Source organism: Anguilla anguilla, chromosome 1 (assembly GCF_013347855.1).
Source record: "Anguilla anguilla isolate fAngAng1 chromosome 1, fAngAng1.pri, whole genome shotgun sequence".
NCBI lineage: Eukaryota > Metazoa > Chordata > Actinopteri > Anguilliformes > Anguillidae > Anguilla > Anguilla anguilla.
Genome location: NC_049201.1, coordinates 75576010 through 75601383, shown reverse-complemented (window position 1 = coordinate 75601383; position 25374 = coordinate 75576010). Strand labels below are relative to the sequence as shown.

Below are 25374 nucleotides of genomic sequence, written 5' to 3'. Positions count from 1 at the left end.
TTTACTATATCAGAGCTTTATTATATCAGTGCTTTACTATACCAGCACTTCACTATATCAGTGCTTTACTATATCATTACTTTACTATATCAGCACTTTACTATATCAGTGCTTTACTATATCAGCAATTTACTATATCAGCACTTTACTATATCAGTGCTTTACTATATCAGCAATTTACTATATCAGCACTTTACTATATCAGAGCTTTACTATATCAGCATTTTACTATATCAGCAATTTACTATATCAGAGCTTTACTATATCAGAGCTTTACTATATCAGCATTTTACTATATCAGCAATTTACTATATCAGTGCTTTACTATATCAGTACTTTACTATATCAGAGCTTTACTATAGCAGCACTGTACTATAATAGCACTTCACTATATCAGCTACTATAAGCACAGCACTTTGGAATGGAAACATGACAGCTCATCAAAAAAAAATAGCTGAACTTCCCGGACAGTGAGCCCAGCTAAATCCTTGTTCCAAAAGTTGATCTGAACACAGCGATGGTCCAGAATCTATTCCTGACAGCACCAAGAACTGGGTCACTGTACTACCCGAAATGCACTAATCGTCTCCGCCTTCCGCCATCAGATGCGAAGGCCCAAATAGGGCGACATAGCTCAGGAGGTAAGAGCGGCTGTCTGGCAGTTGGAGGGTTGCCAGTTCGATCCCCTGCCCTGGGTGTATCAAAGTCCCTGAGCAAGACACCTAACCACTAATTGCTCCCAATGAGTTGATTGGTACCTTGCATGGCAGCCTTTCACCATTGGCGTGTGAGTGTGTGTGTGAATGGGTAAATGAGAGGCATCAATTCTAAAGCGCTTCGGATAAAAGCGCTATACAAATGCAGTTCATTTACCATTCATTTACCAAATTTGTGCGAGGCTCACGTCGTAATTCTGGTTAATCATCGCGCGTTGCTGTAGATTCTTAGAAAGCGTGACGGCGAAATGCCAGCGGGTAAACGCTGTGTAAATGTCACGCTCACGATGTGATCGCACACACACAAAATTACCCCCTCTGACTCAGCGCCGTCCCAACCGGGAACCGCCCAGCGAGCGGCGAAGCGTCAATTTCCCCCTCGTCCGAAACCAGGAAAGAGCCAATCTCCTAAATGTCGCCGGTGATTCATTCCTCTGTTTCTCGACGTTTGGAAAGAGTAATTTCCTTGTAATCCAGAACATGTGCGTTTATCTCTGCTTTTGTGTACAGATTCAGCGGGGGGTGGGGAGTGGGGGGTGGGGGTTTGTGTGTGGAGGGAGGGGTAAGGGGACAGAGATAAGACAGACGTAGTCGGTTTGCTGCTGTAAACCGTTTTCCTTCCAATTCCCACTTCCTTTCCTTTTAAAGTAAGATTTCAGTACCTTCGGTTAAGCAGGCTGCATTTAAAGCAGCGAGCTTGGAGAAAGCCAAGATGGGGGGGGGGGGGGGTACCCCAGCGTCTGTAAGCAGTTCTGCACCGTAATCATGTTTGTTATTGTGAAGTGTTTGTGAAATGTCTTACCGCTTGTCCTTCGGGCATTCAGCTTTCACATGTGGTTAGATGGATGTTAGGACTGCCGATAAAAAGGTCTTTGTCTTTTCCTAAATGACGTCCTGTTCCTCTACGTGGTCCTGCTTTTTTTCATCAAATGAGGGCCAAGGTGGCTAACCTAGATAAAATCTGAGAGGATAAAGAGGTACAACATTACATATAAAAAACAAAAAACATGAAAGAAAACTGAAAAATGTGACAGCGCAACATGAAGAATACTTGTTTGTTTTTATTGTCTAAATGAATGAGTCTCTCAGCATCAGGAATGTGTCAATGGAAAGCAGCCTACAGAGAAGAAACACAAAATTATCCAATCAAATGCAGCCTATCAGAGAAGAAACACGGAAATTAGCCAATGGAAAGCAAGCTATAGGAGAAGAAACACAGAAATGAGCCAATGGAAAGCAGCCTACTGAAGAAAAAACTGAAATTTGCCAATCAAAAACAACCCATTGGAGAACAAACAGAAATGAGCCAATGGAAAGCAGGCTATAGGCGAAGAAACACAGAAATGAGCCAATGGAAAGCAGGCTATAGGCGAAGAAACACAGAAATGAGCCAATGGAAAGCAAGCTACAGGAGAAGAAACACAGAAATGAGCCAATGGAAAGCAGGCTATAGGATGAAACAGAAATGAGCCAATGGAAAGCAGGCTATAGGATGAAACACAGAAATGAGCCAATGGAAAGCAGGCTATAGGATGAAACACAGAAATGAGCCAATGGAAAGCAGGCTATAGGCGAAGAAACACAGAAATGAGCCAATGGAAAGCAGGCTATAGGCGAAGAAACACAGAAATGAGCCAATGGAAAGCAGGCTATAGGAGAAGAAACACAGAAATGAGCCAATGGAAAGCAGGCTATAGGAGAAGAAACACAGAAATGAGCCAATGGAAAGCAGCCTTTTAGGGACAGCGACCACGCAGCCGTCGCGCGGGCGCGTGGGCGTAACGGCACTGGAAAGACGTGTGTAAAATTGCGCGGGGACGAGGGGACTTGACCTTTTTTCCGAGGAATAAGAACGCTCCCGCTCGATGGGAGGGGCCTCTGAAAATAACATCCAGGGGAGGAAAGAATGTCCCGTTCGTTTTGAGTGTTTTTTTTTTTTTTTTTTTCTTCATAAATCTATTTTGGGCAGGTGTTAATATTTGACCCAGAGCCCAGAGCTAATTAAGAGCAGCAGACGCATTGGAATTGTGGGATACTTTAGACCCCCTCCGTCAGGACCCTGCGTGAGTCACCGCCAGCCCCCAGAGGGGCCCGGAACCCCGAGCGTGAGCCACTCATGCCGAACAGGCCAATCGGATGGTGTCACTCGCTCATCACGTGACTCGTGCTGTGTCGTGATTGGCGATGACTAACAGAAGAATTTAATAAAGTGTTTCTGTTTTTGGGCTCCCGGGGTAAATGTAATACTTTTTAAAAAACTTTTTAAACGCACACCCGTACACAAACCATGGCATATGCGCGCACACTCTCCTGCACGCATCCACCCACACAAGGGACTTCATCGGGGCCTTGCCCATCAAAACACTGTCCATCCACAACTTGCTTTCAGTTGAGCTGTACAGGGTGAAACACACTATTTGAGCATTCGTTGGAACTACTTGTCTTTTCAGGCAATGCCATGCTAGTAACAATTCTCTATAGACTACACACTTTAAATACTCTCAATCCTCATTCATCCTTTACTTTGACTTACAGGTAACTGTGAGTGTCAGGTTTACTTCCTTCATGGACTCAGTATGGTGAGCTACTTTCTGAGATTTCTGAGAAAATAACACTTGAATTTAAGCATGAGTCATACTTAAGAACACGTTTGATTGATTCCTGGCTTTTATGAAACTCTTACCCTCTCCTCTTGCTCTCAAATCATTAGGAACAATTGCAGCACATAATGACTCATAAAGGCAACATTACCATTTTCTTACACTATAGAGGTCATTTAACTTTCACAAATAGATTATTATTGCTTGACTATATAGACATATCAATAATTAGAGACACCTAGGAAATGAATTATCAACAGCTATTATTATCATCATTATTATAGATATGCATCTTTTGACCCAAACCCTGTTCTTGAAGATCTACCGTCCTGTAGGTTTTCACTCCAAGCCTAACAAAGCACACCAAGTTTCTATAGCTAGAGCAGGGCTGCCCAACCCTGTTTCTGGAGATCTGCCATCCAGTAGGTTTTCAGACCAACCCTAAGAAAGCACACCTCATTCAACAGCTAGAGCAAGGCTGCCCAGCCCTGTCCCTGGAGATCTACCATCCTGTAGATTGTCATTTCTAATCTGGTACATACTGATTAGCAATACAGAGTCCATGCAGCAGATCAAATAGAGTCATTGTGCCCTTGAGTGAGGTGCTTAACCTGTATCCAGCTGACATAGCTCAGGAGGTAAGAGTGGTTGTCTGGCAGTCGGAGGGTTGCCGGTTTGATCCCCTGCCCTGGGCGTGTCAAAGTGTCGAAGTGTCCCTGAGCAAGACACCTAACCCCTAATTGCTCCGGTGAATGAGAGGCATCAATTGTAAAGCGCTTTGGATAAAAGCGCTATATAAATGCAGTCCATTTACCATTAAAAAAAACTTGTGTAAGTCACTTTTGCGTGATATAAGCGTGTATATACTAAATGCCAGAATTTATGTATTTATTTACAGCTCTCGGGAGAATGGCAGTCATCCTGGAATGTGCATCTCCGCCAGTATTTGAAACAAAGCCACTTCCTCTCGCTTCAGTTATTCTGGTGCTCGTCTCGTTGACGCCGCTCCCCTGAGGACAAGGTGTCTGCTTTAGCACATGAAACAGGATGAGAAGACACCTCGTCCTTCCGCCCATGGCTGGGGGGGGGGGGGGGCGCTTCTGATTGGTTCTCGCATCGTGATACGTTTGCGAGTTATCTTAAAATAAATACAATATAAAACCTTAAATAATGTGGCGAACATAACGTGGCGTCCCTTGGGGTCAAAACCCACGCGCTGAACATATTTGTCAGGATTTAGGTGTGACGGATCATTTCCCGGCTTTATACTGACTCAGACATCATAAATGACTCTGTAACACAGAATAATTTTCTCACTTTTCTCTGCTTAAATCCTGTTTTCTGAATTGTTTGTCTTTTGAGAAATGGCGGCAGGGAGTTGTTTATTGTTCTTCCCCCAGGTGCACACCTTTGTGTAGCTCAAGCCTGCATGTAGATGAGATTAGTCAGGAGGCGATTAAAAGAAGAAGAAGAAGAAGAAAAAAAACGCACAAATTTGCGAGACCACGCTGTAACGCTTTTGAATTCCACGGTTCCTCGTCTGTCATCGCCTGATGACGGCTCCATCTGTGCTAAAGCACGGCCTTGTCTGCAGAGCCCATTATGTCCCTGTAAAGACCCGGCTGATGCATTATGTCCCTCATCAATCTCTCATCAATTTCTCACAGTAACACAGGATACATCAATCTTCCACAGAAACACAGGACACATCAATCTCTCACAGGAACACAGGACACATCAATCTCTCAGAGGAACACATGACACATCAATCCCTCAGAGTAACACAGGACACATCAATCTCTCACAGGAACACAGGACACATCAATCTCTCACAGAAACACAGGACACATCAATCTCTCAGAGTAACACAGGACACGTCAATCTCTCACAGAAACACAGGACACATCAATCTCTCAAAGGAACACAGGACACATCAATCTCTCAGAGTAACACAGGACACGTCAATCTCTCACAGAAACACAGGACACATCAATCTCTCACAGGAACACAGGACACATCAATCTCTCACAGAAACACAGGACTCATCAATCTCTGAGAGTAACACATGACACATCAATCTCTGAGAGTAACACAGGATACATCAATCTTCCACAGAAACACAGGACACATCAATCTCTCTCAGGAACACAGGACACATCAATCTCTCAGAGGAACAGATGACACATCAATCTCTCAGAGGAACACATGACACATCAATCTCTGAGAGTAACACAGGATACATCAATCTTCCACAGAAACACAGGACACATCAATCTCTCTCAGAGGAACACAGGACACGTCAATCTCTCACAGGAACACATGACACATCAATCTCTCACAGGAACACAGGACACATCAATCTCTCAGAGGAACACAGGACACATCAATCTCTCAGAGTAACACAGGACACGTCAATCTCTCACAGGAACACAGGACACATCAATCTCTCAGAGGAACACAGGACACATCAATCTCTCAGGGGAACACAGGACACATCAATCTCTCAGAGGAACACATGACACATCAATCCCTCAGAGTAACACAGGACACATCAATCTCTCACAGGAACACAGGACACATCAATCTCTCAGAGGAACACATGACACATCAATCCCTCAGAGTAACACAGGACACATCAATCTCTCACAGAAACACAGGACACATCAATTTCTCAGTAACACAGGACACATCAATCTCTCACAGTAACACCGGACACATCAATCTCTTACAGGAACACAGACACATCAAACTTCATAAAGAAAGGTGGGGGGAGGGGGGGGGGGGGTCAGGGCTGAAATCACCTTTAAAAAAAAAACTGAAAAATGTGAATGAGGGGCCTGTGGCCGCCTGGTGAAAAGAGGAAGGCTGATCAACCTGAGTTTCGAAAAACGATAATGTTGCCGTGCGTCGCGGCGAAGGCGGGTGTGAGGGAACGACGAACAGGAAGAAAAACATTCTCTGTTGCTGTTCTGACACCTTACTTATTAATTTAATTTCTTTTTTTTTTTTCCCCCCCTGGCGAAAACACACGGGATATTCAGCGTGTACGACTTGGACGGGTTTTAGGCACCATTCACACTCACTCCTCGGCGTTTGCCAGGCTGCAAACCAGCCGGCGTTGCTGCTCCCGATCACGCTCGCAGTCATGCGTCATTCGCACATGCCGAACTTAGCAAGGCTCAAAATACACCAGAAAGAGGGGGGGGGAGTAGGGGTGCTTGATTAAAAAAAACCCAAGAGCAGAAAAAGTACTATACTTGTTTGGAAAAAGAAAAACAAACTAAATGCTAAAATCACAAATCCGGTAGAAGGCCTTGATAATCGCTGTAATCCTTGAAGGCATACCGTGCAGGATTTTTACCCAGAAAATATTATCAAATAACCATGTTCAGTTGCATCTGTGATGCGCTGGCAGTCTCTGTCTTTGCGCCCATTTGCAGAATCCACGCTCCTCTGCCTGTATTTATTATTTTAAAATGTGTTCAGGAAATTTCTGGGCATGATGTGCTTTTCTGTGTGGGGAGGGGTGGGCGTGGCTACAGAGCCTGTGGGGTGGGATCAGGGTGTGTAATTTAGGTTACCCCCCCCCCCCCCACCCCCCCTTTCCTCCCCATCATGGCAAACTCCTGTGTAAATTTGGGGTAGAGCAGCCCCCTCTTTTCACCTGGACTGCTGAGCTGCACACTCGACTGCTTTGCGCGTGCAGCTGGCACAGACAGACCTCAGTTACCTGGATCCACCAGAGGAGGCGCTCTTTCATGACACGGTGGGCGTACCCCACTGACTAAAACCCTCCTCCTCCTTCCCTGGCCTGCACTAGGGGCAGTTATGTTATTTATTCTATTCCAGGCCCAGAACTGCACATTCAACTAATGCTTCAGCCGAAAGGTGGCCAACTCCACAGCCTATATGACACTCCAGAAAAGTGATGGGATACATTTTATGACCCTTAATCCATTAATCCAAAAAATGATTTCCTTCCGAGACAGGCCCATCATTTCCCCGTCCTGGATACAGTCATTTCTGGAGAAAAGTGAATTCTGTGTTCCGGAAATAATCTGAAACTTTCTCCTGCTGACTGATCCTTGGATGCATGTGGAGGGGTGATGTTCAGTGGACAGACATCAGACATTGTCTACAGGTGATCACATGAAAAGTGATCACTGAAAAGTTTGAAAAGAAGTTGACCTTGAGGTGACCCGCCAAGTCACAGCCAGACCAAGGTCAAAGGTCAAACAGATAGTGAAAATACTTCCAAAGATGCTGGGAGAATTCCTGCACACCCTTGTGAATTTCCACAGAACATGTTGCAAACCAAAATGTACAATCTTACGATGGACCAAAGAATTAAGTGCTTCGTTTAACATCGTCAGTAATCTGCAGGATTTTTATGAGGTTCTAAAGTATTCAAGTATTTCAGATTATTATGTAACCCAGGTCTGCTGGGGTAGTTACTGTAGGATGTTTGATGCAGCCTGTCTCTGCTGGGGTAATTACTGTAGGATGCCTCTGCTGGGGTAGTTACTGCAGCCTGCCTCTTCTGGGGCAGTTACTGCAGCCTGCCTCTGCTGGGGCAGTTACTGCAGGATGTTTGATGACGATCGTGGGCCATAAAGCCCATCCAGGCTCGTATGTCTCCCGGGGGTTAAAATGGCCTCTGCACCACACCGCACAGCCCATCTATTAACTCCAAGGCCAAACTCAACTTCCATTAAACTGCAGAAACTAACTGTAACCTTGGAGCTGTACTGTGTGGCACAGAGAAACTAACTGGGCAAACAATGACATATAGACTCACACACATTCACCTCTCACACACACACACACACACACATAAACAAACACACACATTCACGCACACTCACACACGCTCACACTTACATTCACACACACGCACGCACACAAACACGCTCACAAACGCACACGTGTGCACACAGAAACACACGTGCATACGCATTCACACGCACACACATACACAAACACACACACACATACACACACTCACATACATAGGCACGCATACATGCACACACACTCACATTCTGGCCCAGTCCCCTTAAAGCCACCTATAACTCGATATCCACACAAAGATACAGCACATATGACTCACACACTGCACACTCACCAAATATGCATCGCTTATGTAGCATATGCCAAGCATAAGCACCAGGGAAGTCAGATTCCAGTCCCACAGGGTAGCGCGCTCCGTTGCATCTTTCGTTGGTGCCTTTCAAATGATTAATCTGAGACACCGATTTGTCTAAAGAGTTGGCAAACCTTGTTTCCAAAAGCCTGACTTGGCTGCAGATAGAAATCAAACCATTGAAAAACCTGAAGGCAACGTGGCCTTCTGGGACTTTGTGTTCATTGCGCAGCTCTGGAACAATGCTCCGTCCACTGAGCCCCTCCTGATTGACATTTCGAGAAGTCTATGAATTAAATTTCCATTTATCCGCTTTGATTTTGAGCCAAGATTACTGCTTTGAGCCAAGATGGCTATTGTTACCATCTCACCCTGGGTGTTTGATGGCTGCGCGTGCAATGAATGCCGCAGGCACATAACTCTCATTTATTCATGTTAACCGTTTATGACGTTTCATTACATTACATTACATAACAGGCATTTAGCAGATGCTCTTACAAAACTTTTTTACATAGCAAGGCCAATTTTTTTACATAGAATTTACACTGCATTCATTTATACAGCTGGGTAAATACTGCAGCAATGCAGGTAGCACAAGCGTACAACTCCCCATCCAGGAACTGAACCTGTGACCTTTAGGTAACAAGATCAGTTCCTTACCATTATACTACACTACCACCCTGCGCTGCTGTTTCATGTTCATTACTACTGTAATATCATTTTTACAGCAGCCATATCCAGCTGAAAGCATTCTTTATGACATAGTGGGGAACTGAATTGGCATTGCTCTTGTTATTATTTCTCCCATTATCAGTGTGAATGTTGTTGAAGCTGCATACTAGAGAGGATCTGAATCTGCGATTTTACCTTTTTAAGCTTTTCCATTGTTGCTTTGTTATTTGTTTTTCATCAGTACTTCATGTACAGTCATTAAAATGCTCTTAGTCGTCAGAAAGATCCAAATGTCCGTTTTCGTCCGTGACCAGTGGGGTAGAATTGTGAGTCTCTGTGACTGACAGCTGGATTGATGGGCAGCTCGGCGTTTCACGTCTTAGTGACATCACAAGCGGAATGTGAGGAATTCCCAGACATACACACACACACACATACACACACAAATGCACATGCACACACAGACACACATACACACACACACACACAGACACACATACATAGACACACACACACACATACTGTCTATCAGTGAGCCCCTACAGGCGAAAATAAATTAGATTCCATAGATTTCAAAGCTCAGTCTGCCATCAAGAATCAATCGGGCGGTGTGTGAGTCCATGAGCTCACGATTCAAATTCATGAATTCAGCTCAATTCGGCTGATAAAATACCTCCCACAGAACACCCATCCCCCTTCCCCTCCACCCTTCCTTTTCCACAATAACAATAAGACATACCTGTGGAAAAAAGGGGGAGGGCCAATGCTTCATTTCCATTCAATGGCAAAAATGTGCACTGGCACTCAAAAGGCTGCATTTACATTACAGTTCGGCTCATGAATACAGACAAAACCGTTTTCATAGAATGCATTAAAAACAGCCCCGCATGTACAAAGCACTCAAGGGACTGACCCCGGCATGAGTTGTCTGCGGACAGCCAATCAGGCTCAGGGAAACTGCGACGAGCATCGTGATGATTGTGTTTGGGCAGAACGATGCTCCTGTTTGCAATCATGAGCATCCACGTGCGTGGAAAAAAAATTCACCTTGCAATGCCACTCAGAACACAAAGACGGTCGTGAGCACAGCTATACTCACTCACTCACTCACACTCACCCTCTCACTCTCTCAAGCACTTACACCCCCCCGCTCACGTTAACACTCACGCCAACAGCACCTGCTTATAAAAATGGAGCCCCCCCTGTGCATGGTGTACCACTAAAACCCTGATATCGTCAAAATAATCATCCATGCCAACGTGCCTTCTGGATGACCAGGGCTTCATAGACACCAGACATCCATTCAGACATCAGAGTTAATGAAACTGCCTGTCAACTGACGATAAATGCAATGCATACCAGGCAAATCCATTTGTTACATTACAATACATTTCACATCCTAAATGTTATGAATAGCCTCCAAGGTAGGAACAAATGAAGCAGCCGAAGGCCAATTTTTTCTTAAATATTAGAACGCCAGGCCCAAAAATCTAAAACGATTCCCACATCGACTATTTCAGCCATAATGAGAATTCAGACATGATCAATTTTTCTGTCTCGCGCTAACATATTACACTTATCCTGCTGTTAATTGAAAAATAAGTACAACTCTCTAATGCCTGTTATCACAGCTGCAAGCTGAAGTGGAAATCTGTGATTTGGCTCACTCTCCATGGCTCTCTTGTACCAGGAAGGAATGCCAGTCAGGTAACTACCTGGTATGAACTCATACCTGTCGAAAAATGAATACAGTAATTAATTCATTTTTAAAATATTCTCTAAGAAGTTACGTATAAACATGTCCTGACATGAACTCAAATGAAAAATACTCCAGAGGTAACTGGTGAAGCACATCGTATGCTAAATTGATCTCGAGGCAGCTTCAATTATTTATTCACTGACTTTCAAAGTCTTGCTGGTCTCTAGCCAACGAGGTTTCGCCAATGTGTAAAATGGACAGGGCCATGACAAGCCGTCCATCACGTGCTTGTTTAAGCCAATCAGACAACCTCAACAAACATTGGCTAAAATCAGCGTGCTTCTGATGGCGCATTATACAGTAACTCCCCATTTTGGCGTCTTGATGTCTCATTCCCCCATCGCTACTGAGTTACCTTTCTTTGTTGCTAGGACCAGAAGAAGGGTAGCATAGTGGACAGGCAAAACCCTAGTCGTTAGGTTCTTCAGAGAAGATGTTGGTGAAAACCAATGGAAAAGGTGGTGTGTTTTTTAAAATAATATCGAGCTCATCTGATAGCCACTGCATTCTGACTGATTAGAGACATATTTTGGCCTTTTTGAATAACTGATTGGTTGACTGAGTTTGTCGCGGTTGCAGTCACGCCCCCCCCCCCCCCCCCCCCCCCCCCCCGCCGAGCGAGGGTCAGTCAGGTTTTATTCAGACCACCCCTGTGAAAGATCTTTGTGCATAATCCAGATGGCCCCTGTGAAAGCTCTCATCATGCATAATCCAGACCACCCCTGTGAAAGATCTCATCATGCATAATCCAGACCACCCCTGTGAAAGATCTCATTGTGCATAATCCAGACCACCCCTGTGAAAGATCTCATTGTGCATAATCCAGACCACCCCTGTGAAAGATCTCATCAGGCATAATCCAGACCACCCCTGTGAAAGATCTCATCAGGCATAATCCAGACCACCCCTGTGAAAGATCTCATCATGCATAATCCAGACCACCCCTGTGAAAGCTCTCATCATGCATAATCCAGACCACCCCTGTGAAAGATCTCATCATGCATAATCCAGACCACCCCTGTGAAAGATCTCATTGTGCATAATCCAGACCACCCCTGTGAAAGATCTCATTGTGCATAATCCAGACCACCCCTGTGAAAGATCTCATTGTGCATAATCCAGACCACCCCTGTGAAAGATCTCATCAGGCATAATCCAGACCACCCCTGTGAAAGATCTCATCAGGCATAATCCAGACCATCCCTGTGAAAGCTCTCATCATGCATAATCCAGACCACCCCTGTGAAAGCTCTCATCATGCATAATCCAGACCACCCCTGTGAAAGCTCTCATCATGCATAATCCAGACCACCCCTGTGAAAGCTCTCATCATGCATAATTTACCCGTCTCTGCTGGATCCAGCCCTGTGTCTGTACAGCATGCTGGGCTCTGTTACAAACGGCAGCCAAAATGAAAATTACAGCGTTCCATCCATCTCCCCCTCTCTTTCTCTTTTGCGTTTTCTATCTTTACATGGTCATCTGACATTCCCACACTTATTTTTCTAATCTCTCTCTTTCATGGCCTCTGTATTTCGCCCCCCTTCCTTCTCTGCTTCTCTCTCCCCCTCTCTCTCTTTTCCCTGCTCTCTCTCTCTCCCCCCTCCCCTCTATCTCTTTATTATTAATAAGGGGAACTTAAAAGTCAAATAGTCTCTCCCCCCCCACCACCATCTTTCTCTCTCATTTGTATTTCTCATTTTTCCAGCTGTTGTGTTTGGGTGACTCTGTGTTGCTGTTTGATCTGCTGAAGGTGTGAATGACACATATATGTGCCTGTAGCACAAGCTAAATTTAATGGATGTTTTATTTATTTTTTTAATGGACTGAATTTATATAGCGTTTTTATCCAAAGCGCTTTACAATTGATGCCTCTCATTAACCCACACACTCACACACCAACGGTGAAAGGCTGCCATGCAAGGTACCAATCAGCTCATTGGGAGCAATGAGCAATTGGGGTCAGGTGTCTTGCTCAGGGACACTTCGACACACAGAGGGCGGGGGATCGCAACCCTCCGACTGCCAGACAAACGCTCTTACCTCCTGAGCTATGTCGCCCCGTGTGTGTGTGTGTGTGTGTGTGTGTGTGTGTGTGTGTATCAGCACAGAAACATGTTAATTCCTTGCCAGCGTGATACTGATACTGTTTCAAGTTTTCTGGCTTAGCCAGATACACGGAAAGTAAACGGAATGAGCAAACGGCACAGATAAGACAGTTTACACAGGAGGGCAAGAGCCTGTCTTTCACTTCCTAGTGAGTCCCGTCAGGATCGATGCCAAATCACGCTATAAATAGAGTCAGAGCTAAATACAGCCAGGGCTAAATATAGCGAAAATGGAGGGAAATGCAGCCCTGTCTGATGTGTGTAAGCAGCGACCGCTCCTCTTCTTCCAGGTGATCACACCTGTGTTTTATCCTCCCCACACAGTAGGCAGTACAGGTATGAGTTCTGTTTGAGTGGGTTGATGGGGGGGCTGTGTGTGTGTGTGTGTGTGCATGCGTGTGTGTGTGTATACGTGCGTGCATGTGTGAGTGTGCATGTGTGTGGTGTGTGTGCGTGTTCATGTGCGTGTATACGTGTGTGCACGCGTGACTGTGTGCGTGTGCATGTGTGTTTGCATGTTTGTGTGTGCACGTGTGTGTGCGTGTGTGTACGCGTGTGTGTGAGTGTGTGTTGTAATGCATGCTACTCCCTATTTGTTTGTTGTTACATTCTACTCACAACAGGACTACGGTGTCCCTGTATCATTTGCGAGGGCATGACACTGATGGAAAAAAAAGTTTTTCTTCCAAAACAGTAAGTCACTGGCAAATACAGCACTGGTGTACCTGAGACTTTATGTATATCAGCAGTTTGAGCAAAATGAATATACATTATTAGATTGTAAAAAAAAAATAAAAAGTGCACATAAAATTGTGTCTATGAATCATTCGCAGTGTAAGTGTACATGGCTTTATTTTTAGTTTACCTGTGACTTCCCTAATCCAGAACTTCAAACGTGTTTGGTAAATGGACTGCATTTACATAGCGCTTTTATCCAAAGCACTTTACAATTGATGCCTCTCATTCACCCATTCACACACCAACGGTGAAAGGCTGTCATGCAAGGTACCAATCAGCTCGTTGGAAGCAATTAGGGGTTAGGTGTCAGGGACACTTCTACACGCCCAGGGCGGGGGATCAAACCGGCAACCCTCCGACTGCCAGACAACCGCTCTTAACCCTCCTGAGCTATGTCGCCCCCATCTGTTTGCTACAGATGCCCTGAGGCTGTGAATAACATTACATTATTGTTTAGAAAATGACAAATCCTAGAGCACGGCGTTGTTGTTTGGACCATGGAGTGCAATCAGTTTGACCTGCTTTTAATGACTACTTAGCAACAGACAGATTATTGGTGTGGAAACTCCCATTCCGTCAAAAGTTTAATTAAAGTGGGTTTGATTTACTATATTACGCCTGAAAAACAAAACAAACAAAAAAAAAAAACATTAGTAATTGGCTTCGTCATGGTTTTATCCAGACCACCCATGATGGAAGCATAGCTTCACGCTATGACATCGAGTTTTGCTACTGGATGCAAAAAATGAATTAATGATGGTCATAATTCAATATAAACAAAGACAATCATGCACGCACATATTCTACTCCACACACATGCAATGTCCAGGAACGCACAACAAAACACAAACTGCCTAGTCAGCTATCTTCCCGGATAGCAAGTGACTTGCTTACTCTGGCCCATAACCGACACAGACCTGGCCTGGAGTTGATTTCTGTTTCGGCAGCTGGCACACACTTCAGCACGGTCTTAAGAAAGCATTCTCCCGTAACCATGGCATTCTTGTTTAACGCACGGTATCATTATGGGAAATCGCACTGCATGGGAGTTAAGCGGTTTTTGGCTAATTGAGCACGCGCACGTTGACGTTATATTTCGCCAGTTCCCTGAAATGAATCCTCCTGGCATTGTGGTACTGCGCCTCAGAAGTTTCCTGGAAATGTCGTCGCGGGAAATCGTTTGGTGCGGCTGATTACCGTATTGTATGAAAAAAAGACTGTTAAAGATTTCTAAAAATGTTATTAGGGGGAAAAGGTTAAATGTTCTTTCCACTCACAAGATAGACCAGTTAGTTATAGTTAAAATATAGCTACATAATGTTACCTAAATAGATAAATGTAAAAACAGAGACCTGAATCTCACACTGAAGACATAGTCTACATCAGCATCCTCCCTCCACACACACACACACACGCACACACAAATGACGAATAAATAAGTACAAATTGAATGTCCCTGATAAAATCATCACTTATGTCAGAATTTTTCTATTTGAAATGCTTTTACTGTTTTTGGCCAGTCTTCTAAAAGCCACTCTGGTCATGTTAGCGTTATTAGTGAAACCTAGTAACGCCATCAGTAGCTTACATTGATTCTGTTTCATAATATTTTCCCTTTCACTGAGCATTTCATATATCGCTGGGGGGAGTGTTATGGGTTTTCGTGTGCATTAGCCAGCACTACATAATGTGGTCTGACGTAATTTGAAGGAGTACCGGTGGAGCTCGCGCTGGCATTCCACTAGTGTTGTGTCTTTGTTTACGGAGGCGGAGTCCGCGTGGCAGTAGCTTTTGTGGACTACAAGGCTGGAGGCCACAAGTTTATATATAATCATATCCTTTCGGGTGTAGGTTTACTTATAAACGATCCAGAGAATGCGATGTTACACACGCACACACACGCAAGACAAATGAAAAAGTAAAAAGGAACGGCCACGAATTCCACAGGAACAGAATCCGAATATCACAAGCTTACAGCTTTAATATCCAAGCAGATAGTTGGAGGTCCTGACTGCATAACTCATAACATAAATTAGTAACGTAAACAGCGGTGATGTGGATAACATCGGCCGTTGAATGTCCGAAGTGCTTGGCTTTTAAAGCCCTGCCGGTCTTGTCGTGGCTAAACTCCTCCCAACGCCATCAGACGCGCACACACCCACACGCCCACTACCAAAGTGACTGTCGCTGCCATCTGACCGCTCAAATCGTTGCCTTGTCGTTACAACGATAGTACAAGCGCATATCTTGCCTTCTGCAATAGGCTGTTGGAGAAAGATCACCGAAAAATCTATTTTTCCCTTATGAAGACACCCGCTATACATCTAAATCACTTCAAGATTTGTGTTTCTTCACGGTATACGATTTTTATTCCGCATATTCCTAAATATTCTTAGTTCTTATTTTTATTGGTCAAGTTTTTTTTATATAACTTACTTTCTGGGATTGATTCTCTTGCATCATCTGCGCAAAGATTATCAACGACCAGTATAGGCTGTTAAAAAAAAACAGGAGATACCACAAAAAGTGGGATGCTCTTTGACGCCGGACTAAGTCAGTAGGTTACCGAAGTGCTTTCACATAATCAGAATGTAAGAAAACATAGACAGTCGAAGAGGACGCGGAGTGCAGGATAGAAGAGACGAGACTGATTTCAAAAAAGAAAGAAGGAGAAAAAAAAAACAATCAGATGAAATATGATTCCACCGGCGAACGTGATCCCGGACAACAGCGTCGGTAAAGAAAACGATCGGGATCAGCACGTGCTGCCTCAGTCACCGTCGTCCAGCATCAGCCAGCAGGAATCAAAGGTAGCCTAATATAACCTCTGTCTGTCGTCTGGTTTGTCGTTTAGTAGGTTATGGGGGGGAAAAAATGTAGAAAAACCAAGAAACATCGCGTGCAGTGCTTCCTGCTGCGCTTTGAAGACGTTCGCCTGCTTTTAAAATAAACCTGATCTACAGAATGACAAAAACGAATTTAAACTGACATGCGTCAAGTGTATAATTGCCCTTTTATTAAACAGGTTTTTTATTTATTTATTGAAAATGCTGCTATCATGATAAAATATTTTATTTCCCCGCGTAAAGTAGGCTACTGGCTTGAAAATGCATTTTGGCTGTCTCCTTAGCCTGTTGGTGGTGTTTAATGTTGTAATTCAAGAGTTCTTACTTGTTTTTCGGTCTTGTGCGTAATGTAGATGCCAAAAGGCAAGGTTTCATCGGCGGAATCAAAAATCGATCGCTCCAAATGAAATATCATAGCAGATTTATGTGTACAATTCAGGTTCATTCCGCAGAATTACGGTTCTTTTTTCCTTAAAAGGAATTACCATGTTTTCAGTTTACTTATCTACGTAAAATTCTGCTGGTATACGTTTAAGCCAATAGAATGTCAAATCACGACTTATTGCAAAGCCTGAAGCCAGCTAAAAAAGCTTTGGGTATGTTCATAAATAAATTAAAATAAAAAAATAAAATTACACTGAAAGTATAATCGTGGTGGGATAATGGCAGTGGGGCTCTTAGCACTTTGCCTACTTTTATAGTCCAGAACCAATTTTCTGGGTCACTTGTAGCCTTGAGTACAACAATTAGTCGTGAACTATTGGACAGGTTGTTATAGATTAGCCTTCGCTCACTGTTCGCCGCGATGCTGTCTGTGAAGCCACCAGAGAGAACTGTGGGACCGCTCTATGAATTCTTTCATCTTATAAATTACTTTCTCTTAAGAGAAATTACCTGACTTTCTTGTCTCTGTATTCAGTTCCTCTCTGTGAATACACCCGTGCCTGTGTTTTGTGCGTGTATATGTGTGGGTGCGTGCCGTCGTGCATGCGCTTTTGTTGCACCGTGTGTGTGCACGTGACGTGTGCAGTTGTTTTGGCTTGGCGGGTGTGTGTATGTACATGTGCGTGCGCGCGTGAGCATGTGCAGTTTGTTTTGTGTTTCTGTGCGTGACTGTGTGCCTTGTGTGTGTAGAAGGACCTTGAGCCGCAGCACATTTTGCACTGGAATGTTCCCTATGGCACAGGAAGATAATCCTGTTAGCACTTTGCCTGACCTTTCAGATTGGGATATATGCTCGCCCTCCCTGTTAGCATTTTGCTTTAGCCTTAACCTTCCTGTTGGCACTTAGCCTCAGCTACAGCTTTAGCAGTTAGCCCTGGGGACTGCCACAGCATTTCCTACAGTCTAGACACCTGGCAGTAGGTATGACCTGTGCCAACCCCCACCACCCTTGTGTGCCCTGTCCTGTCACTCCACACAGACAAAGTGCAATGAGAAGCAAAGGAAAATTTCCTCTTACAGGATAAAAAGTGTCTATCTATCTATCTATCTATCTATCTATCTGTCTATCTGTCTATCTGTCTGTATATCTGTCTGTCTGTCCATCTGTCCATCCGCCTGAGTTTCTATTTTTTTGTTTATCTCCAGATGTGTCTCTGCCTTTCCATGTCCATCTGTCTGTCTGCCTGGGGATACGTCTGTCAGCTCCTTGTGAAATAGTGCACCAGCCCCTTATTTACACATCCTGTATAAAAACATGTCCCTCATTGTCTCCCTTGTGAGTGCAGTTCGCCAGGCTACCCTGGGCACTGCTAATGCTGGTCAATATTTTTTTAATGGTGCTTGACTCACTCCACAACTGATGTTTTATTCTTATTAATGTACGGTAACCTGGCAACAAATCAAGGTCTGCTTCCTGGTTGATTGGTGGCAGGGTTACACAGAAGGGGGGGCTGTGTCTGTGGTGAGATTCAGCCCTTTGAAGAGAATGTTTTTCGGAATTAGGTTTTTTTTGTTGTTGTTCTAAATTCTATGTCTGAAATTCTATGTCTTGCTTTCAGTCACCAGCAGTGATTGTGACATCAGCATTAGAATGTCAAGTTAAGAACATTCTGATTGCATATTTATGACCTCACATCTTAAAGGGTTAAGTGGAGGTTCAGTGTGTGCTGTGGCCTTAAAGTGACAGAGCAACATCACCTCCTGCCCCTGCATCCTCACCATTGTCTCGGCTAGTGGACAGTGTAGAGCAGGCGTGTCAAACTGAATCCCAAGGGATTTTTGTGGTTTCCTTTCAATCAGCTACCAATTAAGGCCCTGAGAACCAGGTGTGTGGATTCCTCAGCCAATCAATGACTTAAATGAACCCCTGGTGCCAAAAACGCCTTGAAAACCAGCGGACACTGTGGCCCTCCTGGACTGGAGTTAAACCTGCAGACACTGCGGCCCTCCTGGACTGGAGTTAAACCTGCAGACACTGCGGCCCTTCAGGACTGGAGTTAAACCTGCACTTCTATGCTTAGTTTAAGTAATTGATTGGATAACGTGTCCTCGCACCTTGTTTCCAAGGCCTAAAATTGCCCGGTGATTGAAAGGAAATCACAGAAACCAGCAGAGGCTGGAGTTTGAGACCTCAGAGTTTGATACGTAAGTCACGCAGCTGGCTGGTTCGCCTCTGAAGAAAGAACAGAAAGTGAATGCTGAGGATAGCTAATTTAATTAGCCCCAGTCACTCTCGTGAGCTTGCTTTTTACCTTTAAAGAATCGGTGAGCTCACGAGTGACAGCTCAAGCGTTCATGTGTCCCTGTGTTAAAATGTTTTACTGTAACGTAATCTACAAGTGAACTGGCGTTAGTGAATGGCGGTAATTAGCTAATTGAGACAGGGAAACTGGTCTAAATTACAGCCTGCACAAGCACTGGCGCTGCACAACCAGAACTAGCCATGCTTTGGACAGACAGTGGAAGGGTTCAGGGCAGGTTTGGCCCACCCAGGTCCTGGAGGCCCCAGCGTCTACTGCTTTTTATTTCCCCCTTAAATACAATGTCCACTTTAGACCCAAGAAGTTGCGTGAGGCGGGTTAACTGTTAATTGACTACTTTAACTGATACATTAAATTGCTGAGTGACAACAAAAGCCAGCAGACCCTGCGGCTCTTCCAGACCTGGGTTGGCCGCCTCTGGTTTAGGGTTTAACCACCTTCGTTGGGTGAGGAAGGTCCGGACCTGTGAGTGGATGTTATCTGCTCCGCTGTTCTGGCTGTGGTCTGAAGCTGCATGTGTTTCATGAAGATTTTCCCTGCGTGTCGCGTTAAAAGAGGATTTTTGCTGTAAATTGTGTTTAAGGATGCTTTTCGCATTTCAGGATAGTGTTTGCAGCACCTGTGCGGCTGTGATGTTCATTACACTGCATTTCAGGATATTTTTCGCTTGACATCGCATTTCAGAATAAATTTTTCTGCTCGTTGCATTTCAGTATTCGGTTTGCTTTGTCGTCGCATTTCAGTATTCGGTTTGCTTTTTCGTCGCATTTCAGTATTCGGTTTGCGTTTTCGTCGCATTTCAGTATTCGGTTTGCTTTGTCGTCGCATTTCAGTATTCGGTTTGCTTTTTCGTCGCATTTCAGTATTCGGTTTGCTTTTTCGTCGCATTTCAGTATTCGGTTTGCGTTTTCGTCGCATTCCGGGGTTACTTTGGCTGCGCGTCGCATTTCAGGAGAGCAGCTCCAGCCGCCCCACGCGTCGCCGCTTCACTGCGACGCTTCTCCACCGGGTGTACCGTCAGCCGATTGACGTGCTCCATGAAAGGGAAATATACGGTGGTTTTGATGATATGAGGCACGACCATTTTTTTTTTTGACCGAGTAACGAGACATTCAAGTTTTTTGTTATTCGGCATGCATAATTGATGGCGTTCCTCCAGGGGGGGCCTGTGGACAGAATTAGTCTTTAGGAGATGAAAAGAGCTCTCATTGGCTCCCCCGGTTCTTCTGAAGGTGTTTTCGGCCACCAGCGGCCGTCACGCTGTGGCGGATTGTGTGTGAGTAATATAACTTCTGTCCTCCTCTCTCTGCTGAAAGCTGCACCACTGACATCCAATCATATCCAGTGCGCTGAAAGCTACACCACTGACATCCAATCATATCCGGTTGCGCTGAAAGCCACACCACTGATGTCCAATCATATCCGGTGCGCTGAAAGCTACACCACTGACGTCCAATCATATTCGGTGCGCTGAAAGCCACACCACTGACATCCAATCATATCCGGTGCGCTGAAAGCCACACCACTGACATCCAATCATATTCGGTGCGCTGAACAAGCTACACCACTGACATCCAATCATATTTGGTGCGCTGAAAGCTACACCACTGACATCCAATCATATCCGGTGCGCTGAAAGCTACACCACTGACGTCCAATCATATCCGGTGCGCCGAAAGCCACACCACTGACATCCAATCATATCCGGTGCGCTGAAAGCTACACCACTGACGTCCAATCATATCCGGTGCGCTGAAAGCCACACCACTGACATCCAATCATATTCGGTGCGCTGAACAAGCTACACCACTGACATCCAATCATATTCGGTGTGCTGAAAGCTACACCACTGACATCCAATCATATTCGGTGCGCTGAAAGTCACACCACTGACATCCAATCATATTCGGTGCACTGAAAGCTACACCACTGACATCCAATCATATCCGGTGCGCTGAAAGCTACACCACTGACATCCAATCATATTCGGTGTGCTGAACAAGCGTGGAAATAGACCTCTGGACACTTTTTTTCCTGAATGTTTTAGATGCTAGTCGAGATATAAGTATTCCCTGGCATATGTAATAATTATGATCATGACTGGTTATTGTGATCAATAAAAATATTTATACAACTAATAATACCTACTACTATAACTACTGCTACAAATAATAATAATTATAATAATAGCAATAACAATAATGAAAGCCATCATTACATTACATTGCATTTATTTGGCAGACGCTCTTATCCAAAGCAACGTACAATAAATGCATACCCAAGGTCATTGGAACAACTACAAACACAGGTCCAGTAAGGTACAATACTCATTTTGTACAGTAATTTATAGCCATAATATGAATCATGATGACAGTAAAAACTATAATCCATTTTGTATTCACAGAACATGCTGGAATGACATGGAGTCATTTAGGGCTCATAAAAGAAGCTCATAAATATATAAATTTTTAAAATTCAAAATGTAAAAAATGAGGGATAGGCAATGAGGATTTTGTGATGTGATTGGAATGTAGTGATCAGTAGTCTGAAGACCCCCCCCCCCCCACCTTGCAATTCCTCTAGATATGATCATTTCATAGCTGTTCTCTTAAAAAATTCTTCCAGAGGCACGTGCCCCAACCTCCCCCCCACGCCGACCTCCCTCGAGTGTTGCAGTTCTTGGGGGTCTATGCATTTCAACCCCCCCACTTTAATATTCACAGTAAACTTAGGCTCTTGGTGACAGAAATCATGGAGAGTGACTTGGACGAACCCAAAAATGGGTGGAGCTACTGTACAATGAGTTGACTTTAAATGTGGGCGGCAGTGCAGTATAATGGGCAAGGATTTGGTCTTGTAACCTAAAGGTCACAGGCTTGATTAGCGGGTAGGACACTGCCGTTGTGCTCTTGAGCACAAATGTGTTGCTTTAGTATATATCTGGCTGTATAAATGGATGCAATGTAAATGCTGTGTAAAAAGTTGTGGCTCTAGATAGGCATTTGGCTTCTGCTAAATGCCTCTAATGTAAATGCAATGGTAACAGACTCGACTGAAACCATCTAAAGCTTTTCTCTCTGCAGCGAAACAGAATGATTGGTTGTGAACGACCAATGGCATGTTCCTCCTCCCAGTTTTGTCACACGCTGAGTCCCACAGCCGTAAAACACCATCACAACCATTAATGCAATTTCTGAAGTATAATGAGCTCTTAATTGATTTCTATTTTAATGAGAAACTTTTGATGTCTAACGAGGGATGATATAACCTTTTAACGCCACATTATTTCAGAATCAGAAATTCGTGTTCTCATTGAATTAACATTCCAAATTCATTTTAAGGACTTTTAATTAGTCAGATCCGCTCTCTGATGACAACCACTTTTATTTTGTGTAGCGGTCTGTGTCTAAAAATGATTCCGTATGAAAGTGAATGTATTCAAATGGATTCATTGATAGACCTATTAGCTGAAGGCCTGAACATGGAAATCTTGGAGACTTGGTCACTGAATTAAAGTCATTTGTGGTAAATTAATTGTTCAAGGAAAAAAGAAAAGCCAAAACTGCAGTGTGTTCAACACTGTGTTACATAGCTGAATCAACATTATTAATCAACCTTAACAAACCAGAGGCTGGTTTTGATGTTAAACCAGGATACAAGGGGTATCTGCCAGAAAAGGACATGAGCAATATGACTGAACAAGGGCCAGATCCAAGTGTCTAGGGTCTATGGTCTGACGCCAAACTCATTTCTGATGATATGCTAGCCATGTATATGTTTAAGGAATATTCCTGCTTATATTGTACATTTATTCTGTAAATATTTAAAGCAAATGTATTTATTTTGTTATTGTTTGTGGTGTGTGAGCAGCAGTCAACTTTACGGTTTCTCTGTAACAGCAGCAGCAGTTTCCATACTGTCTTTGCTCTGCAAGCAATGATTCATTTGGCATTTATCAGGCTAACAGCCCTACTGGAATTAAATACCATAATTATTCATGGGGAAATGAATTTTTATTAGAATTACTTCTGCTGTGTACTTTCAATTAGGATGCTGCTGGCTCAATCAATAACATGAAAGCAACTTCTGGTAGAGGGGAGCTTCACTGATCTCCCAGAATTCAACTGGGCTGCTGGGAAGGGGGGGGGGGGAGGGGTGGTAGGGTTGGGGATGGGTTGCATTGATCGTTTCCTAATCGGTGTTGCAGGATCAATATGCCACATAGCATGCAGTGAAAGTCTGCATGTGACCGACCTTGCAAGCCGTGATTGGTCGACCGGTCCACTCATCAGAGGTGTGATAACCCAAAAATGGCTCATCCAACGCATGTCCAATAATAGTCCGTAGATTCCAGCGATCACCCACTGAGGTGTGCCAGTGCTGGAAAGAACCAGGGAGACGATCTGTCACAGTTGATCGTAAAATGTCCTTTGTTTGAGGCTGTACGGGGCTGCTCTACGCACGGAAATTTGGACTTCATAGGTTAAAAGAAAGAGTATGTTTCTACACGATTAATTCATTTTTTTTTTTTTTAAATGGGTGCTTTTAAGAAGTCTGTGCTGACTGTTTACAGTCTCTGGCTATCATGGTTGTTCACTGTGGAGGGAGCCTGTCTGAGTCTTTCCCAGTCATTGAGGAGTAGAAGGAGAGTCAGTGGCATTTCTCAAACTTTCATCAGCTGCAAGCAAAAAAAAAAGAGCCTCATTTCAATCATAATATTGCATAAGGTTTCATAGTACTTAATAAGCCTATTATCTATTAAATAAAAATTCATATTCTTCTGGTTTTAGTCTCCAGCCAATGACCTCAACCTCACCCCTGCCTGTTCATGAGGGTCATTGATTGGATGTTTCCCGACTGCCAGGAGTGGATTTGTAACCTTGCCTCCACACGCTCCTTGTCCCTGGATCATAGCTGCCTGTAGTTGTCTGTTTCAGATTGGATCCAAGGGTTGGAATGAGCTCAGGACAGGGAGAGAGTCGGAATGAGCTCAGGACAGGGAGAGAGTCGAAATGGGATCACGACAGGGAGAGAGTCAGAATGGGATCAGGACAGGGAGACAGTCGGAATGGGATCAGGGCAGGGAGAGAGTCGGAATGAGCTCAGGGCAGGGAGAGAGTCGGAATGGGCTCAGGACAGGGAGAGTCGGAATGGGATCAGGACAGGGAGAGAGTCGGAATGGGCTCAGGACAGGGAGAGTCGGAATGGGATCAGGACAGGGAGAGAGTCGGAATAGGATCAGGACAGGGAGAGTCGGAATGGGATCAGGACAGGGAGAGAGTCGGAATGGGATCAGGACAGGGAGAGTCGGAATGGGATCAGGACAGGGAGAGAGTCGGAATAGGATCAGGGCAGGGAGAGAGTCGGAGCGCCTTGATGTAGTGGGATGGTTAAAATACCCTAGGGGGACCTCCTGCTTGCCGAACCCCTCCAGCAGAAACTCTCACACTAGCTGCTCTGGGGGAGCAGATCCCATCGCTGCGGGATCACAGCCCGCCCCCGTTTAAGCGATAAAATCCCCCCTCTTTCCGCAACAGAAAAAAAAACGTAATCAAGCGATTTTTTTATCCCTGGCTTTATGGGAAAGGTGCAGCGGAGCGGCGGAGTGTAGCTGTACCCTGGCGGCTGACTCATTCGATTTCCCGCTGAGCTGGTACTTCCTGTTTTTTTTTTTTCTTCTTACGTTCATCTTTTGACTTCACGGCCACTTCGAGCCACAATACCAGCCATGATTCATAAGGAGAATTATGTGGGGGAAAGAAACAGCGTGTCCTTTGGTCTCTCGCCCGGGGCAGCGAAGCAGAGCTCGGCTGGTTAAGAGAGGCCGTGGCGGTCGGAAAGGGGCTGTCTGGGTTTGCGTGCGCGGGTGGCGGGTGAGGGGGGCGGGGAGGGGGGGTGGGGCGGGGGCGCAGGGAGGGGGAAATGGTCCGTGTTTCCGGATTCGTCGCATTAGCGCCTCGGGGGAGGGGGAACGGGAGAAAGCCCCCCCTGGTGGTCGTAACGCTGGTGATCGTGTGGTGCCTGAAAAAACGCCTCAGCTTTAAGACTCTTAGGGCCAGTGCTTTGGAACTCTGGAAGAGGGGGGGG

General features: G+C 44.7%; 1 protein-coding gene across 1 annotated transcript in view; it reads left to right on the top strand.

Moving 5' to 3' along the window:
• Positions 1-15908: 15908 nt before the first annotated feature.
• The window catches only part of stac (SH3 and cysteine rich domain), a 43021-nt gene continuing 33555 nt past the window's right edge, over positions 15909-25374 (top strand). Inside the window, exon 1 of the mRNA XM_035407422.1 lies at positions 15909-16546. Coding sequence (XP_035263313.1) covers positions 16433-16546 — 114 coding nt within the window. The 5' untranslated portion in view covers positions 15909-16432. The remainder of the gene's footprint in view (positions 16547-25374) is intronic.